Below are 20731 nucleotides of genomic sequence, written 5' to 3' on the forward strand. Positions count from 1 at the left end.
TAATGATCTTCACAGGAAGCAACACTCAAAATGCTGCAGAGCAGGGAGGTTTTTGTATTGGTCTGTATCACTGTGAGATGCGAGCTATCAGCCTGCAGACAATAGTAATCCACTGCATCATCGGTTTCAACGCTGCTTATTGAGAGAGTGTAAACGGTGCCAGATCCACTGCCACTGAACAGGGCTGGGACCCCAGAGGCATGATCAGTGTCATCATAGATAATCAGCTTAGGAGCTTGTCTGGGTTTCTGTTGGTACCAGGGTACAGCGTAGCTGCTAAGGCTAGAACTGGCTGTACATCTGATGGTGACTTTTTCTCCAGGAGTTGCTGAGAGGGATTCTGGAGACTGAGTCATAGTGACCTGCCCATAGGAGCCTGTATTAAATATGAAATATAAATAAATATAAAGAAAAGGTCATTGATAGTGAGCAACAAGAACTAATTGTAAGTGACTGCCACTTGTATCATTAGAAAATGGAATGAAATTCATCATATAATACAAGATTTTCACAATCATTATATTCAAGCCATAACTGTGATGAATTACTTATCTGGTTGCCAATCCAGCTGCAGTGTTTTCAATTTTTAAAATATCAGTGGATCGTTGTCTTTTAAGCCAGTGCCCTGCGGTTCTGATTCTTACCCGGAATCCACAGCACCAATAGCCAGAGCAGCTGATTTTGGGAGAACATCTTGGTTCGTCTGAGTTGGCAGGTGTGTCATAACATTTCTTCCCAGATCTCAACCTTAGCGTCCAAAATATGGGTGTTAGCATGAAAACCTCCAAGCTTAGTTACCAGCTTGGACCTGGTATCGCTGCCACCAGCTAGGGATTATACAGTGCCTAGCTCACTGTGGTCTCCCCAAAACCTTCCCTAGGGGACCCCTAGGCTCAGATGCCTTGAGTCTTACAACAAAGGGAAATAACCCCCTCCCTTTGTTTCCTTGTTACTTCCTCCCAGGCTCGGGGACGACCCTAGGAGATTCCCTGCTTCCAGTCCTGGAAACGCAAGTACCAAGAGATCTAATCTCTCTTCCCCCTCACCCAGAGGGTATGCAAAGTTAGGCTTAGTAAATCTAACACAAAGAGATTTTCCCCCCTGACTTCTTCCTCCCACCAATTCCCTGGTGAGCTGCAGACTCACTTCCCTGGAGTCCCCACTAAAGAAAAACTCCAACAGGTCTTAAAAATAAAGCTTTATATAAAAAGAATGAAAAAGGACATAAAAGGATCTCTGTATCAAGGTGACAACATACAGGGTCAATTGCTTAAGAAAAAAAGTGAATAAACAGCCTTATTCCAAAAGAATACAATTTAACACATTCCAGCAACTACACACATGTAAATACAAAAAAAACAATATAAACCTATTGTCTTACTATCCTTGTACTTACAACTTGGAAACAGAAGATTAGAAAGCCAGGAGATAGAAAAATCACTCTCAGAGCCGAGAGAAGGAACAGACCCAAGACAAAGAACTCACACCCAAAACTTCCCTCCACCCAGATTTGAAAAAATCTTGTTTCCTGATTGGTCCGCTGGTCAGGTGTTTCAGGTTACTGTTGTTACCCCTTTACAGGAAAAGAACATTAACTCTTAGCTTTCTGTTTATGACAAGGTGCTGCTCAATAAGCTGTGGAGAGTGGAACAAAATCTTTTATAGCCGCCAGAGCAACAGAACAGTGTCACTGAGGAGTTCACATGCAAAGCAGCCCATGTGTGCGGAGTCTCGGCCTCTCTGCTCTGACTAGACATAGAGCCGGTTTCTGTGCATCATCACAATGTGTGATGGTCACTCATCCTCCAGGGAAAATGTCATAAACAGATAGCTAAGGGTTAATATTCTTTTACCTGTAAAGGGTTAACACAGGGAACCAAACACCTGACCAGAGGACCAATCAGGAAACAAGACTTTTTCAAACCTGGGTGGAGGGAAGTTTTGGGTGTGAGTCTTTTGTTCTTAGTCTGCTCTCTTTCTTGGCTCTGAGAGTGATCTTTCTATCTCCTGGCTTTCTAATCTTCTGTTTCCAAGTTATAAGTACAAGAATAGTAAGACAATAGGTTTATATTGTCTTCTTTTGTATTAACATGTGTGTAGTTGCTGGAATGTTTTAAACTGTATTCTTATTGAATAAGGCTATTTATTCATTTTTTTCCTTTAAGCAATTGACCCTGTATATTATCACCTTATTACAGAGACTGTTTTTAATGTCTTTTTCTTTCTTTTTATATAAAGCTTTCTTTTTAAGACCCCATTGTGCTAGGTGCTGTAGAAACATAGAACAGACAGAGGATCACTGCCACAAGGAGTTGACAATTGCAGCATAAAACAAGGGACATCAGGCGACTTCAGGGAGGTGAGGGATTGCACGGAATTGATGAGACAATATTGGTCAGCATGAGAGCCTGACTCTTGTTGCATTCTCTGCAGGACTCATGACAAAGGAGACATTTCAGGAGGGATTTGAAGAACAATGCAAGTGTGAGGGGCAGCATGAGAGAAAACATGAAGACTCTTGTATGCAAATTAAACCAGTGGGTGATGGAGGGTGGCAGCCTGGGCTGATGGGAGATGGGAACTGATGTCCCAGTAGTGACTGAGAGATCATAGATAGTGTGGAGACAGGCCATGAAGGACCTGGAGAATGAAGACAAGTAGGCTTAGTTTGATCAGAGAGAAAAAGGGGAGGTAAGGGAGGGACACAAAAAGAGGGGTGATGTGGTCAAAGGGACAGGCTAGGGAAGTGATCTTTGCAGCAGCATTCCAAAGGAATATGAATGGGACAAAATTGCAGTTATCAAGCAAGTGAAAAATATGGTGCAGTAATTGAGACATGAGATAGAATCACAGAAATGTTGGGCTGGAGGGGCCAGTGATAGGTCATCTAGTCCAGCCTCCCACACATTTCCCCTGTGCTGAGGTGAGACCAAGCGTAACTAGACCATCCCTGACATATGTTTTTTTAACCTGTGCTTAAAAACCTCCGTTGATGGGGATTCTCCAACCTCCCTTGGTGAAGTATACCACTACTTAACTATCTTCATAGTTTCAATGTTCTGCCTAATACCTAACCTAAATCTCCCCTGCTCCAGATTAAGTCAGTTACTTCTCATCCTACCTGCAGTGGAGTTGGAGAACAATTGTTCCCTGTTCTCTTTATAACAGGCCTTAATATATTTGAAGCCTGTGATCAGGTCCCTCCAACATCCATCTTCTTAACTCAAGATTTAACATACCCAGTTTTTTTAATCTTTGTTATACATCAAGTTTTCTAAACCTTTTAGATGATGAGAACCTGTAGGAGAGTTTCAGTTGTGTGGATACGTAAAACCCGCTCTTAGAGATGTTAAGCAGAAAGAATTGGCAAGATTTAGACATAGCCTGCTTGTGAGGACTATAGAGATGGCCAGGTTGACAATGATGTCCAAGTTATGGGTCTGAGTGACAGGCAATATGGTGGTGTTGTCCATAGTGCTGGAGAAAGGAGGGAACAGGGAGTGCTTGAAGGGAAAATCAAGGATTCTGTTTAGCTACGATGAGTTTGAGCTGAGATTTATTGGCCTGGAATCTGAGTGTAAATCTCACAGATTTCTGCCCTGAGTGGATGCACAGCTCCACGCACCATCTAATAGATAAATAAAAGGCATTTTAGGCAGCTGCAGTGACTGTAAGGTTATCACTGCCTCTTGTTTTGAGTACCATCATTACTGTTATACCATCTACAGGAAGCATCTGTTACACTAGAGTGGAGAAAAAATAAACACAAGCAGGGAGCAGCGATGTTTTTCCATGGGTCTGTGTCACTGGGAGAAGCAAGCGATAGGTGTTTTGACAGAAATAAACTCCATCATCTTCACCTTGAACCCTGCTGATTGTGAAACTGTAGTCCGGGTTTTCATTCCCTGTTCTGCTGAACGGGGCTGGGATCCCAGAGGGTCGAGTGAAGGGACCATAAACAAGAAGCTTAGGCGCTTCTCTGGATTTCTGCTGGTGCCCAGTGGCTATGAAGTTGCTAACACTGGAACTGGCTTTGGTGACTCTATCTCCAGGAGACACTAACAAGGATTCTGGAGCCTGAATCCTCACAATTTGCCCACTGGATTTTGAACTGACTGATGCTGATAAATGAAACCTAAAGAGTAAAACAAAACATGTACAGCTGCTTGAAGAGCCGGGAAATATCAGTTGACTAGAACTATGCAAAATACCTAGACACAGCCCTTGTCACAGGCTCAGAGGTGAGAAGGGATTTGTCTGACTCAGAATGTTTGGGGTGATTAAATAGAAACATCTTCTCATGGAGAGAATGGCAAAATTTTCCTTTTGTGGAGAGTACTTTAGACAGAGCTGTAGTATTTTATATGTTGGTAACACCATCTGGTGGCTGTGCAGAGAATTCAGCTTCATCTGTTTGTTATAATATGGTACTAAATATGAAGAATCCCATATTTGAAGTGAGTTAAGAATTTGTCTGAATTTGTCTGAAATACAAGAGACCATCTGTGAAAGGCAGAAATCTGTCACTGTTACTCATGATCTGTAGCACTTTATTCCACTTTAGCCCACTGTAAGAATACTTTGGGATTACGGGACAGACTTTTATAGGTATTTAGGTTCCTAAACTCCAAGTGCACCCAGAATGCTCCAAAACAGAAGACAAATGAAATCACTAAAATGATATTTTTTTAATCTCATCATTTCTGAATGTTTGTGGTTGGCAATACTCATAAATTAGTGACATTAAAAGTGTTAGCAGGATCGGGGACTGTCAGCTCTTCAGAACAGGTTCCTGTCTGTATTTGTTCAGTGAAGTGCCAAGCACATCCAGCAGTAACGCTACACGGCTTTCTGTGTTGGGCATTTCAGATGGTCCAGTCTCTGCTGGAGGAGTGACAAGTTTGTGTGATGCCATCTGCTGGCAATAGGGGGGATATTCAGTACTATGATTTCTTTCACTTCTATCCCTGTTGTCAAGTGAGGTTATGTGCGTGTGAAGAGATGGAAATGGGGATACACCAGTCACCAGTGAAACTAAACTAGAATTACACCCTGTTGATCCTGTCACTTTTCATAATGCAACATTTTTATACTCAGAAATCTCATTCCTCTCGGTTCGCTCGTCCTTCCCTTTTCCTTCTGTCACTTCTTCTGTCTTCTCTGTTCCACTGTCACAGAGCCCTATGCCCAAGTAACCTATTATCCATCCCGTGCACACTGCTCACATTCCAGCCCCCTTTCTATCCACACAGCCTTCCATACAGAACCACCTCTCTCTCTCATCCACCCACTACTCCCCAAGCTCCCAGGCAGTTCCTGAGAGGTGCAGCCAGCCCTCAGCTCTCTTGGATTTCATTGGGCACTGAAGTTACTCGGTGCCTCACAGGAGTCCCCCAGCCCTTTGCAGGAATGTCCCTTCTTGAGCAGAGAATATTGGGAACGCAACCTGTCTCTGGTGTCATTTGTCACAGTGGAAACCGCATGGGCATAAATAAATATCATTTGCATGGCTGAGATTTTATATCTATTATTATCGCTGAGCTGGTCACACCCAGACAAACAGCACCCTGATCCTGTTGGCACAGTCTGAACTGCAGGTGGAGAGGGGCATCAGTTACACTGACAGTGTGATTGTCTTCACAGAAATCTGCATTTGCAAACACCCAGACCAGGGAGGTTTTTGTATTGGTCTGTATCACTGTGGGAGGTGAGCTACTCCGCTGAAAACAATAGTAATCTGCTGCATCATTGGCTTCAATGCTGCTGATTGAGAGAGTGTAATCGGTGCCAGACCCACTGCCACTGAACCGGGCTGGGACCCCAGAGGCAAGGGAGGAGGCTTGATAGATAAGAAGTTTAGGAGCTTGTCCGGGTTTCTGTTGGTACCAGGATACATAGCTGCTACTGATGCTAGAACTGGCTGTACATCTGATGGTGACTTTTTCTCCCGGAGACACTGAGAGGGATTCTGGAGACTGAGTCATTGTGACCTGCCCATAGGAGCCTGGATTAAATATGAAAGTAAATAAATATAGAGAAAAGGCATTGACAGTGAGCAACAATAAATAAGTGATATTTGCAACTCTCAACAATAGTATGAAATACATCACATAACACAAGATGTTCACAATCATATTCAAGCCATATTTGTGATGAATTACTTATTTAATAGCCAATCTAGCTACAATCTTTTGAATTTTTAAAATTTAAATGGATCTTTGTACTGTTAAGCCAGTGCCATCCGGTTCTGGTTCTTACCTGGAATCCACAGCGCCAGTAACCAGAGAAGCTGAGCCTGGGAGAACATCTTGATATGTCTGATCTGGCAGGTGCTGTTCAATGAACCGCGGTGGGTGAAACAAAATCTTTTATAGCCCCCAGAGCAACAGGGCAGCGTCACTGGGGAGTTCACATGCAAAGCAGCCCCTGTATGCAGGATCCTGGTCTCCCTGCTCTGACTAGATATAGAGCTGGTTTCTGTGCATTATTGCAGTGTGTGATGGTCACTAGCCCTCCAGGAGGGAAGGATGCTTTTGTGGGTTAGGCCTGACTTGTCATTGTGGGCAGGATCTTGTGAAGTTCTGGGTGCTCTCAACTCCCACTGAAATCCATGGGATGAACTAAATGAACAAGGACAGCAGAATCTGACTCTATACACCCAGTCCTGCCCCCACTGATGTCAAAGGCAAAACTCCCATTAATTTCCGCAGAATAGGTCCTTACGTCTATATCCTTCCATCTCTCTGCACCTCATCTTCCCTGTCTGGAATATGGGGAAGGTGATGCCTACAGGTCATGCCGCTGATGAGTGCTGGGACATCACTGATTAGTGTTTGTAAAGTCCTTGGAGATCGCAAGGTAAATGGTGCTGAATTAGTGCAGAGAGTGTTCATGGGCCTAATTCCTCCCCATCCATAAGTGTAATCAGCTTTTTATACAAGACAGTAAGGTGGGCAAGTCTCATGATAATTAGGTTTTAGGGTGATTTTTTTTAAGTCCTAACTCCTGGGATCAAGAAATTAGGTGAAAATCTTGTGTTTTGTTTTGTTTTGTTTTGTTTTGTTTTTTTAAAGATAATTTCCAGCCCACTTGTTTAGGAATCTGAGTCTGAAACGGGGAAATCCCAAAGACAAGTAAAAAAAAAGCCAGAATTTAGTATTTATAAAAATCTTGTGGATGTGTTGGGCCCTGACTTGTGATTTATGAATGGCTAGGCTGGCAATGCAGCATTCAGGGATGTGTCCTGTTATCCCACTCCATTGACTATGCCTAAGTCCTGGCCGACAGTGAATTCAGACAGTCAGGGCAGTAACTCAAGCTCAATTCTTTAGCTCGGAGTTATTCATTATATTGTCCTTCTTTATTTATGCTGCCATCACATCTAGGAGTCCTTGTCATGCCCTGGGACTCCATTGTGCTAGGTGCTGTACAAACCCAGTACAAAATACATGGCCTCTCCCTGAGGAGTTGACAATCTAAGAATAAGACAAAAGACAACAAATGGCTCTAGGCAGATGGGGCACTACACAGAAATGATGAGTCAATACTGGTCAGCATGACAGGCAGTGGTCTAAGCACAACAGTGGCCTGACTCTTCTCAAGTTGTCTTTAGGTCTCATGACAAAAAAGACATATCAGGAGGGAACTGAAAGAGAACAATGCAATAGTTTTGCAGATGTTTACGGGAAGCTCCTCCCAAGTGTGAGGGACAGCATGGGAGAAAACATGAATATACGTGTTTGCAAATTAAACAAGTGGGTGATGGAGGGTGGCAGCATGGGCTGATGGGAAATGGGAACTGACGTCCCAGTAGTGAGTGAGAGATGTTAGGTAGCCTGGAGACAAGCAAAGAAGGGCCTTCAAAGTGAAAACAAGTAGCTTAAATTTGATGAGAGAGAGAACAGGGAGTTAGTGGAGGGACGCAAAGAGAGGGTTATATGGGCCAAGTGATGGGCTAGGAAAGCAGTCTTTGCAGCAGCATTCTGAATGGATATGAGCTGGAAAGATTAGCATTTGTCAAGGCCAATGAAAAAGATGTTCCTATAATCGAGACATGGGATAAAATCATAGAAATGTAGGGCTGGAAAGGACGTTGATAGGTTATCTAGGCAAGCCCTTCCTCCCCGCCCCGCTCCCAGCCAGGGCTGAGGCAGGACCAAGCATACCTAGACCATCCTGACAGATGTTTGTCTAACCTGTTTTTACAAACCTCCAGTGATGTGAATTCCACAGCTTCCCTTGGAAACATATTCCAGTACTTAACTACCCTTATAGTTAAAAAGCTTTTCCCTAACATCTAACCTTAAATCTAGTTACTCCTTGTGAGAGGCCCAGCTTAAAAAAACAAAACAAAAGAAAAATAAGAGTTCAATTTCTAGCCCTACTGGATGCAGAGCAAAGCTTGACTTGAGCACCAGCAGAATGCCCTGGGTCAGAAGAGAAATGAAAGAAATCAAATGGTATTTTTTTAATCTTGTGATTTTTAAGCTCACTTCATGACTTCTGAATGTTTGTGGTGGGCACTACTGGTAAATCAGTGTTGAACAGAAGTGTTAACAGGATCAGGGACAGGGAGTGTCAGCTCTTCAGAGCAGAGCTCCTGTCTGCATTTGTTCAGTGAAGTGCCAAGCACATCTAACAGTAACGCTAAACGGTTTTCTGTGTTTCGTATTTCACATGTTCCAGTCACTGTTGCAGATATGACACATTTGTGTGATGCCACCTGCTGAACATAGGGGGATATTCAGTTCAATTAATTAGTTTCCTAGTATCCCTCTTTTGATGTGAGGATACACACATCTAATGACATGCAAGAACGTTTTATTGTCACAAAAGGAAATGACTAAGCACAGATTGTTAGTGGAGCAAACAGATCCACCTCATAATCTCTTCTGTAAAGATTCACTGAGTTTATGGTTAGTGAAATAGCTTTTTTTTTTAGAAAACAGAAAATATGCTGATTGAAAGGTTTTTCGGAGTTGCATTTCCCTCTTTTGTGGCACTGGAGGTTTATACTTTCACTTATTTGAGTACTGGAACAATATTCAATATATTTAAATACTTCATTTTGTTTCTCTACATAAAATAATAACGAATGGTTATTTTTACAAACCTTTGCATCCATGTTCTTCGTTAGATGCAGCAAAAATGAATCTGACATTGATTTCTTGTATAGCTGCTCTGTTGAGAACGCTCCTTAGTGTTAAATGTATTGGGGAACACTTATTACAAATAAATCCCAACATACCAGTAGGAAGGTTATACAGTGACTTCTCTTGTCAGGTGTTTTGCTATTTTCTTTTCCTGCAGAAGCTTTCTCCTAGCTCTGACTTTCCAATCTGCCACCCAGCTTTCCTCCATGTGCTCACTGTTGCAAGGAAGCCAAATTTATATGCAAACAAAAATAGAAGCTGACTACACAAGAGAACACAGGTTGGGTCCTGACCCACTTGAAGTCAATTGAATTTTGACTGTGACTTCAGTAGGGCCAGGAATTCCCCCACTGCGAGTGTGTGTGAGGATATGGAAACGGGGATACAAGAATCCCTAAAGAAACTAAAGTGGAACCCTTGTGGACCCTGTTATTGAGATAACGCTGTATTTATGCATTCACTATTTTCTATTGTCACAATTCACCTTCTTTCCTATTTTCTCTCATGCATCCCCATCCATCTCTCTCCTTCTTCTTATGTCTCATGTCTTCCACTTCCTTCACATATCATAGAAGCCTGTACCCAGCCATTCACCCTATAGTACATTCCATGCACAGTTCACATTCCAGTTCCCCTTCCCCGCCACAGGGCCTTCCCTTTCTCTCCTAGGACCTCTTTCCACAAGGTGCCAGGCAGGTCTTGAGAGGTGCTGAGAGCTCTCAACTCTCTTTGTCTGTAAAGGGAGCTGCAGTCCCTCCCTGCCTCACAGGATCCTCTTGGTACCTGGCAGGAGTGGCCCTGCTTGGCCATAGAACATTGGGAGTGTAACTGGTCTCTGATGTCTTGTGTTATGCTGGGAACCTCATGGCCATAAATCAATGTGACCCAAATTGCTGAGATTTTGCATCTGTCACTATCTGTGAGTTCATACCGCCGACCCAAACAGCACCCTGATTCCACTGGCACAGTCTGAACTGGAGGTGCGGAGGTGGTTTTGTTCCAGGCTATTGGGCTCTTTCTGTTTCCCCATTAAAATGGAGGGACCTGGGTTAATGTTTGGTTAATTGTGTGTTGGTGGTGGGGAGCAAAGGGGAGACAAGGAGAAGGCCATGGCAGTGAGGATTCCGGACACTAACATATAACACTGCACCCTAATTGGGGGTGTAGCAGCTGCACTAACACCGTGATGATCTTCACAGGAAGGAGCACTCACACTGCCGCAGAGCAGGGAGGTTTTTGTATTGGTCTGTATCACTGTGAGAGGTGAGCTATCAGTCTGCAGACAATAGTAATCTGCTGCATCATTGGCTTCAACGCTGCTGATTGAGAGAGTGTAAACAGTGCCTGACCGACTGCCACTGAACCGGGCTGGGACCCCAGACTCACGGTCAGTGTCATCATAGATAAGAAGCTTAGGAGCTTGTCCGGGTTTCTGTTGGTACCAGGATACATAGTAGCTGCGAAGGCTAGAACTGGCTGTACATCTGATGGTGACTTTTTCTCCTGGAGAAACTGAGAGGGATTCTGGAGACTGAGTCATAGTGACCTGTCCATAGGCACCTGCATTAAATATGAAAGATAAATAAACACAGAGAAAAGGTCATTGATAGCGAACAGCAATAAACAATAATAAGTGATAGACATTTGCATCTTTAGAAAATGGTATCAAATGGATCATATAATATAAAATGTTCACAATCATTATATTCAAGCCATAAGTGTGATGAATTACTTATTTAATAGCCAATTTAGCTACAATGTTATGAATTTTTAAAATATCAGTGGATCATTGTCTTTTCAGTCAGTGCCCTCTGGTTCTCATTCTTACCCGGAATCCACAGTGCTAGTAACCAGAGAAGCTGAGCCTGGGAGAACATCTTGATCTGAGCTCGCAGGTGCTGCTCAATAAACCGCGGAGAGTGGAACAAAATCTTTTATAGCCCCTCAGAGCAACAGGGCAGCGTCACTAGGGAGTTTGTATGCAAAGCAGCCCATGTGTGCAGGATCCTGGTCTCCTGCTCTGACTAGACATAGAGGTGGTTTCTGTGCATCATCACAGTGTGTGATGGTCACTCACCCTTCTAGGGGAAAGGATGCTATGATGGGTCTGATATAGTGTTGGACTCTGCTCCTGCCTTTGCTATGTACTTGATGTGTGACTTTTGGCTTGTCATTGCAGGGTTGATCTTGTGAAGTCCTGAGCACCCTCAGCTGCCATTGAAACCAATGGGATGATCTATGTGAACAAGGGCTGCAGTATGGAAAAGGTCACGAAATCTCTCTGTGCCTCATCTTCCTTGTCTGTAAAATGGGTAGAGCATAATCCTGGGCTGTGCTGAGATATCACTGATTAAGTTTTGTAAAATGCCCTGAGATCCTCAGTTAAGGGTGCTGCATTAGTGCATAGGGTGTGCTTGGTCCTACCGTTCACCATGAGGAAGTTAATGGTGATATCGGCCTTTTCTAATGGACCATAAAGTGGGTAAGTGTCATGATGCTTGGTGTTTTTCTCTAAGTTCCAGCTCCTGGGGTCAAATAAATAGGTGTCAATCTCTGCTTTTTTAAAAAAGAAGGGAGTTTCTGGCCCACTTGGTTGTGGAGCGAAGTCTGAAAAGGGGAAATCCTGAAGGCAAGTAAAAAGAAGCCAAGATTTTTTGTTTATAAAAATCCTGTGATATGTTGGGCCTTGACTTGTGATTTGTGAATGGCTGGGGCTGGCAATGCAGCATTCAGGGGTGATGCCTATTATCCCACTCCACTGACTGTGCCTGAGTCCTGGTGAATAGTGAATCTAGACAAGCTCGGGGGCGAAGTTCATTTCTCTACCTCACGGTTATTCTTATTCATTATATTCTTCTTATTTATTTGTGTTACCATCGTACCTAGGACCCCAGTCATGGCCTTGGACCCCATTGTGCTAGGTGCTGTACAAACATAGAACAGATCACTTCCCCAGGGAGTTGACAATTTCAGTATATTACAAAGGAGAACAAGTGGCTTCAGGCAGATAGGGGATTGCATGGACTTGATGACACAATACTGGTCAGCATGACAGGCAATGGTCTCAGCACATCAGCAGCCTGACTGTTGTGGCATTCTCCGCAGGCTTCATGGCAAAGGAGACATTTCAGGAGGGATTTGAAGGAGAACAATGCAATAGTTTTGCAGATGTTTTCTGGGAGCTTCTCCCAAGTCTGAGGGGCAGCGTGGGAGAAAACTTGAAGATGCTTTTTTGCAAATTAAACAAGTGGGTGATGGAGGGTGGCAGCCTGGGCTGATGGGAGATGGGAACTGATGTCCCAGTAGTGACTGAGAGACTATAGATAGTGTGGAGACAGGCCATGAAGGGTCTGGAAAGTGAAGACAAGTTGTCTTGGTTTGATGAGAGAGAGAAGGGGGAGGTAAGGGAGGGACACAAAAAGAGGGGTGATGTGGTCAAAGGGACAGGCTAGGAAAGTGATCTTTGCAGCAGCTTTCCAAAGGGATATGAATGGGACTTAATTGCAGTTATCAAGCCAATGAAAAAGATGCTGCAGTAATTGAGACATGAGATAGAATCACAAATATGTAAGGCTGGAAGGGCCCGTGATAGGTATTCTAGTCCAGCTTCCCACACATTCCCCATGTGCTGAGGCCAGACCAAGCGTACATAGACCATCCCTGACAGATGTCTGTCTAACCTGTTCTTTAAAACCTCCAGTGACGGGGATTCTCCATCCTGCCTTGACGACGTATACCACTACTTAACTATCTTCATAGCTTCAATGTTGTGCCTAATACTTAACCTAAATCTCCCCAGCTGCAGTTAAGTCAGTTACTTCTCATCCTACCTCCAGTGGAGTTGGAGAACAACTGATGCCTGTTCTTTCTGTAACAGCCCTTACTATATTTTAAGCCTGTGATCAGCTCCCTCCACCATCAGTCTTCTTAACTCAAGATTCAACATACTCAGTTTTTTAAACCTTTGTTATAGGTCAGGTTGATGATGAGAACCTGAATGATAGTTTCGGCTGTGTGGATGTATACGAACGGCCTTATCTTAGAGATGTAATGCAGAAAGAATCTACAAGATTTAGACATAGCCTATTTGTGAGGACTAGAGATATGGCCAGGTTGACAATGATAGCCAAATTATGGGCCTGAGTGTCAGGCAAGATGGTGTTGTTGTCCGTAGTGATGGAGAAAGGAGGGAACAGGGAGTGCTTGAAGGGAAAATCAAGGATTCTGTTTATTCACTTTGAGTTTGAGCTGAGATTTATTGGTCTGGAAAGTGAGTGGAAAAGCTCAGGCTGGTTTGGATTTCTACCCCCAGTGGGAGTACAGCTCCATGCACCAACCAATAGATAAATAAAAGGCACTATTGGCCACTGCAGTGCCTGTAAGGTTATCACTGCCTCTTGATTTTAATACCATCATTACAGTGATACTGTCTACAGGAAGCATCTGTTACACTAGAGTGAGGGAAAATAAGCACAAGCAGGGAGCAGAGAGGGTTTTCCATGGCTCTGTGTCACTGGGAGAAGCAAAAGATAGGTGTTTTGACAGAAATAAAGTCCAGCATCTTCACGTTGAACCCTGCTGATTGTGAAACTGTAGTCCGGGTTTTCATTCCCTGTTCTACTGAATGGGTCTGGGATCCCAGAGCGATGGGTGAAGGGACCATAAACAAGAAGCTTCGGAGCTTCTCTGGATTTCTGTTGGTGCCGAGCAGCTATGAAGTTGCTAACACTGGAATTCGCTTTGGTGACTCTGTCTCTAGGAGACACTAACAAGGATTCTGCAGCCTGAGTCCTCACCATTTCCCCACTGGATTCTGAACTGACTGATGCTGATAAATGAAACCTAAAGAGTAAAACAAAACACGTAGAGCTGCTCTGAAGCGCAGGGAAATATCAATTGAATAGAACTATGCAAAATACCTAGACACAGCCCTTGTCACAGCCTCAGAGGTGAGAAGGGATCTGTTTGAGGTGATTAAAAATAAACTCAGAATGTTTGGGGTGATTAAATATAAACATCTTCTCATGGAGAGAATGGCAGAGGTTTCTGTTTGTGGAGAGTACTTTAGACAGAGCTGTAGTATTTTATATGTTGGTAACACCATCTGATGGTTGTGCAGATAATTTAGTTTCATCGGTTCGTTATAATAGTGTAGTAAATATGAAGAATCCCATATTTAAAGTGAGTTAAGAATATGTCTGAAATACAAGAAACCATCTGTGCAAGGCAGAAATCTGTCACTGTTACTCATGATCTGTAGCACCTTACTCCACATTAGCCCACTGTAAGAATACTTTGGGGTTACGGGACAGAATTTGTATAGGTATTTAGGTTCCTAAACTCCAAGTGTGCCCAGAATGCTCTAAAACAGAAGACAAATGAACTCACTGAAATGGTATGTTTTTAATCTCATCATTTCTGAATGTTTGTGGTTGGCAATACCAATAAATTAGTGACATATAAAAGTGTTAGCAGGATCGGGGACTGTCAGCTCTTCAGAGCAGGGTTCCTGTCTGTGTTTGTTCAGTGAAGTGCCAAGCACATCCAACAGTAACGCTACACAGCTTTCTGTGTTGGGCATTTCAGATGGTCCAGTCTCTGCTGGAGGAGTGACAAGTTTGTGTGATGCCATCTGCTGGCAACAGTGGGGATATTCAGTACTATGATTTCTTTAACTTCTATCCTTGTTGCCAAGTGAGGATATGAGTGTGTGTGAAGAGCCCTAGGCCCAGCCCAAGCACCTCTTATCCATCCCATGCACACTGCTCACAATCCATTGCCCTTTCTACCCACACAGCCTTCTATACAGACCTCAGTTTTTGTGTGTGTGTCTCTCTCTCTCAATCTCTTCTTCCCTCCCACACCCACTCTCCAATCTCCCAGGCATTCCTGAGAGGTGCAGCCAGCCCTCAGCTCTCTTTGATTCCATTGGGCACTGATGTCACTTGGTGCCTCACAGGAGCCCCTCACCCTTTGCAGGAATGCCCCTTCTTGACCAGAGAATATTGGGAATGCAGCCTGTCTCTGGTGTCCTTGGTCACGGGCATAAATAAACATCACCCTCATGGCTGAGGTTTTGTATCTATTACTATTACTGAGCTGGTGACACAATCTGAACTGCAGGTGGGGAAGGGCAGCAGTTACACTGACAGTGTGATTGTCTTCACAGAAATCTTCATTCGCAGACACAAAGACCAGGGAGGTTTTTGTATTGGTCTGTATCACTGTGAGAGCTGAGCTCTGAGACTGCAGACAATAGTAATCTGCTACATCATTGGCTTCAACGCTGCTGATTGAGAGAGTGTAATCAGTGCCAGACCCACTGCCACTGAACCGGGCTGGGACACCAGAGGCAAGTGTAGATCCCCAATAGATAAGAAGTTTAGGAGCTTGTCCAGGTTTCTGTTGGTACCAGGATACAGCATAGCTGCTAAGGCTAGAACTGGCTGTACACCTGATGGTGACTTTTTCTCCTGGAGACACTGAGAGGGATTCTGGAGACTGAGTCATAGCGACCTGCCCATAAGAGTCTGCATTAAATATGAAATGTAAATAAACACAGAGAAAAGGTCATTGATACTGAGCAGCAATAGATAAGTGATATTTGCAACTTTCAACCATGGTATGAAATGAATCACATAACACAAGATGTTCACAATTGCGTTCAAGCCACATTTGTGATGAATTACATATTTAATAGCCAATCTAGCCGCAATGTCTTGAATTTTTAAAATATCAGTGGATCGTTGTCTTTTAAGCCAGTGTCGTCCGGTTCTGATTCTTACCCGGAATCCACAGCACCAGTAGACAGAGGAGCTGAGTCTGGACGAACATCTTGGTGCGTCTGATCTGGCAGGTGCTGCTCAATAAGCTGTGGAGTGTGGAACACAATCTTTTATAGCCCTTCCGAGCAGCAGGGAAGCGTCACTGGGGAGTTCATATGCAAAGCAGGTTATGTGTGCAGGATCCTGGCCCCCCCTGCTCTGACTAGACATAGAGCTGGTTTTTGTGCATCATCGCAGTGTGTGAGATCACTAGCCCTCTAGGAGGAAGGATGCTCTTGTGGGTCAGGGACAGGAAACCTGGGGTCTGGGTCTGCCTCTGCCAATCTGTGACCTGTGGCTTATCATTGTGGGCTGGATCTTGTGATGTTCTGGGTGCTCTCATCTCCCACTGAAATCCATAGGGAAACCTAAACGAACAAGGACAGCAGGATATGACCCTATACACCCAATCCTGCCCCCACTGATGTCAAAGGCAAAACTCTCATTAATTTCAGTGGCAATGGAATAGGTCCTTAAATCTCTCTGCACCTTCATCTTCCCTGTTTGCAATATGGGAAAGGTGATGCCTACACAATGTGCCACTGAGGGGTGCTGGGATATCACTGATTAGTGTTTGTAAAGTGCTTCGAGATCCTCAGGTAAATGGTACTGGATCAGTGCAGAGGGTGTTCATGGGCGTAACCCCTCCTCATCCACTATAGGGTGTTAATGGTGATATCAGCCTTTTATACAAGACAGTAAGGTGAGCAAGTCTTGTGATACTAAGGTTTTGGAGTGTTTTTTTTAAGTCCTGATTCCTGGGGTCAAGAGAAACTTGGCTTTTTTTTTTTTTAAAGAGAGTTTCCGGCCCACTTGGTTGTGGAGCTAAGTCTGAAAAAGGGAAATCCTGAAGGCAAGTAAAAAGAAACCAGAATTTAGTATTTATGAAAATCTGGTGATATGTTGGCCCCTGACCTGTGATTTGTGAAAGGCTGGGCCGGCAATACAGCATTCAGGGGTGTTTCCTGTTATCCCACCACTCCGCTTACTATGCCTGAGTCCTGGCAGACAGTGAATTTAGACAGTCAGGGGCCGTAACTCAAGCTCAGTTCTCTAGCTCGGACTTATTCATTATAGTCTTCTTATTTATTTATGTTACCATCGCATCTAGGAGCCCATTGGGACCATGCACTGGGATCCCATTGTGGTAGGTGCTGTACAAACACAGTACAAAATAGATGGCCTCTGTCCCAAGGAGTTGACAATCTAAGAATAAGAAAAAAGACAACAGATGGCTCCAGCCAGACAGAGTCTACAAGGAAATGATGAGACCATACTGGTCAGCATGACAGGCAGTGGTCTCAGCACAACAGAAACCTGACTGTTGTCTGTAGGTCTCATGACAAAGGAGAAATTTCAGGGGGGATTTGAAGGAGAAAAATGCAATAGTTTTGCAGATGTTTATGGGAAGTTCCTTCCACATGTGAGGGGCAGCATGGAAGAAAATATGAAGATCCTTGTTTGCAATTGAACAGGTGGGTGATGTAGGGCGACAGCATGAGCTGATGGGAGATGGGAACTGGTGCTCCAGTACTGAGTGAGAGATGATAGGTAGCCTGGAGACAAGCAAAGAAGGGCCTTCAGAGTGAAGACAAGTAGCTTATTTTGATGAGATAGAGAACGGGGAGTTAGTGGAGAGATACAAAGAGAAGGTGACATGGGTTAGGCAAATGATCTTTGCAGCAGCATTCTGAATGGATGTGAGTAGGAAAGATAGCATTTATCAAGGCCAATGAATCATAGAAATGTAGGGCTGTAAGGGATGTTGATAGGTTATCTAGGGCAGCCCTCTTCCCCTCCCCCACCACCCAGGGCTGAAGCAGGCAAAGCATACCTAGACCATCCTGACAGATGTTTGTCTAACCTGTTTGTACAAACCTCCAGCGATGTGACTTCCACAGCCTTCCTTGGGAATGTATTTGAGTTTTTAACTATCCTTATAGTTGGAAAGTTTTTTTCCTAACATCTAACCTTAAATCTCCCTTAAATCTCATTACTCCTTGTCCTACCTTCAGAGGACACGAACACTTGATCACTGTTCTCTTAATGACAGTCCTTAACATGGAGACTGTTGTCATGTCCCACCTTAGTCGTCTTATCTGAAGACTACACATGCTCAGTTTTTAACCTATTCTCATAGATCAGATACGAACCAAGAAAGAAACCAGAAGGCATTTGTCACTTGCATTAGCCTCCTAAATTACCATTTAATCCTTCCTATCATCCTGTCCCTTTAATCTCCTCTTGTTTTTCTTGTGTTTCAAATCCTGATCATGTAAGCATATGTGCACATGTGTACATGAGTAGACCCATTGAATTCCAGGCATAGGGTGCATGATGGACTCAGTGGGATGACACATATGTATAACAGAGCATTGCCAACTCTAGCAATTTAATCCTGAGGCTCATGACATGTCATGATCTACTTACAGCCTCCCCAAAGTCCTGGAGGCAACTGATTATGTGAGAGGCCCAGCTTAAAGAACAAAACAAAACAAAAATAAGAGTTCAATTTTCTAGCCCTACTGGATGCAGAGCAAAGCTTGACTCAAACACCCACAGAATGCCCCAGATCAGAAGAGAAATCAAAGAAATCAAATGGTATTATTTTAGTCTTGTGATTTTTAAGCTCACTTCATGACTTCTGAATGTTTGTGGTGGGCACTACTGATAAATTAGTGTTGAATAGTAGTGTTAACAGGATCAGGAACAGGGACTGTCAGCTCTTCAGAGCAGGGCTCCTGTCTGCATTTGTTCAGCGAAGTGCCAAGCACATCCAACAGTAACGCTACACGCAGGGGTGGCTCTAGGGATTTTGCCGCCCCAAGCACGGCAGGCAGGCTGCCTTCGGCGGCTTGCCTGCAGAGGGTCCGCTGGTCCCGCGGCTTCAGCGTGCCTGCGGGAGGTCCGAAGCCACGGAACCAGCGGACCCTCCGCAGGCAAGCCACCGAAGGCAGCCTTCCTGCCGCCCTCACGGCGACTGGCAGAGTGCCCCCCGTGGCTTGCTGCCCCAGGCACACTCTTGGGCCGCTGGGGCCTGGAGCCGCTCCTGTCTACACAGCTTTCTGTGTTTGGAATTTCACATGTTCCAGTCTCTGCTGCAGATGTGACACATTTGTGTTTTGCCACCTGCTGGTTGTAGGGGAATATTCAGTTCAATTAATTAGTTTCATAGTATCCCTCTTTTGATGTGAGGATACGCACATCTAACGACATGCAAGAACATTTTATTGTCACAAGAGGAAACGACTAAGCACAGATTATTAGTGGAACAAACAGATCCACCTCATAGTCTCTTCTCTGAAGTTTCACTGACTTAGTGAAATAGCTTTTATTTAATAAACAGAAAATATGCTGACTGAAAGGTTTTTGGGAGTTGCATTTCCCCCTTTTGTGGCACTGGAGGTTTATGCTTTCATTTGTTTGATCTCTTGAAAAATGTTCAATATATTTAAATGCTTCGTTTTGTTTCTCTACATAAAATAATAACGAATGGTTATTTTTACAACCCTGTGCATCCTTATTCTTCATTAGATGCAGCAAAAATGAATCTGACATTGATTTCTTGTATAGCTGCTCTGTTCAGAATGCTCTTTAGCGTAAAATCTATTGGGAAACATTTATTATGATCAAATGCCAAAATAACAGTAGAAAGAATGTGTCCAGTAACTTCTCATGTCCGGTGTTTTGTTATTTTCTTCTCTTTTACTTCCAGAAGCTTCCTCCAGCTCTGACTTTCCAGTTTGCCCCCCACCCTTCCCCTGCACGCTCAGATGCAAAGAAACCAAAGTGAGATGCACACAAAATACAGACTGACTACAGAAGAGAACAGAAGTTGGGCCCTGGCACCCTTGAAGCCAATTAGATTTTGACTCTGACTTCAGTGAGGCCAGGATTTCCCCCACAGTGATTGTGTGTGAGGAGATGGAAACGGGGATACAAGAATCACTAGAGAAACTAAAGTGGAACCCTTGTTGACCCTGTCATTTAGATAACACTTTATTTTTATTCATTTCCTTTTTCTATAGTCAGAATTTCTTCCTATTTTCTCTCATGCATCCCCTTCCATCTCTCTCCTTCTGCTTGTCTCTCATGTCTTCCACTTCTCCCACATATCACACAACCCTGTACCCAGCCCATTCACCCTATAGTACATTCCATGCACTATTTGAATTCCAGTTCCCCTTCACCCACACAGGGCCTTCCCTTTTTCTCTTAGGACCTCTTCCTACAAGGTTCCAGGCAGGTCTTGAGAGGTGCTGAGAGCTCTCAACTCTCTTTGTCTCCAAAGGGAGCTGCAGTCACTCCCTGCCTCACAGGATCCTCTCAGTACCTGGCAGGAGTGGCCCTGCTTGGCCATAGAACATTGGGAGTGTAACTGCTCTCTTATGTCTTGTGTTATGCTTGGAACCTCATGGCCATAAATCAATGTAACCCAAATGGCTGAGATTTTGCATATGTCATTATCTCTGAGTTGGTAACACCGACCCAAACAGAACCCTGATCCCGTTGGCACAGTCTGAACTGGAGGAGGCGGGGTTTGTTCCAGGCCATTGGGCACTTTCTGTGTCCCCATTAGAATGGAGGGACCTGGGTTTCCCAAGGAAAATGTTTGGTTAATTGTGTGTTGGTGGTGGGGAGCAAAGGGGAGGCAAGGAGAAGACCTTGCAGTGAGCGCCCCAGACACTAACATGTAACACTGCACCCTAATTCAGGGTATAGCAGCTGCACTAACACTGTGATGATCTTCACCGG

The 20731-nt window shown here is 44.0% G+C and overlaps 1 gene segment (V, D, J or C); it reads right to left on the minus strand.

Annotated features, from left to right (window-relative positions):
• The window catches only part of LOC127047414 (immunoglobulin kappa variable 3-11-like), a 36180-nt gene extending 20180 nt beyond the window's left edge, over positions 1–16000 (minus strand). Inside the window, 2 exon segments of the V gene segment in view lie at positions 15607–15682; positions 15938–16000. Coding sequence covers positions 15607–15682; positions 15938–15986 — 125 coding nt within the window.
• Positions 16001–20731: the final 4731 nt, after the last annotated feature.

Source organism: Gopherus flavomarginatus, chromosome 3 (genome assembly GCF_025201925.1).
Source record: "Gopherus flavomarginatus isolate rGopFla2 chromosome 3, rGopFla2.mat.asm, whole genome shotgun sequence".
NCBI classification, from domain to species: Eukaryota; Metazoa; Chordata; order Testudines; family Testudinidae; genus Gopherus; species Gopherus flavomarginatus.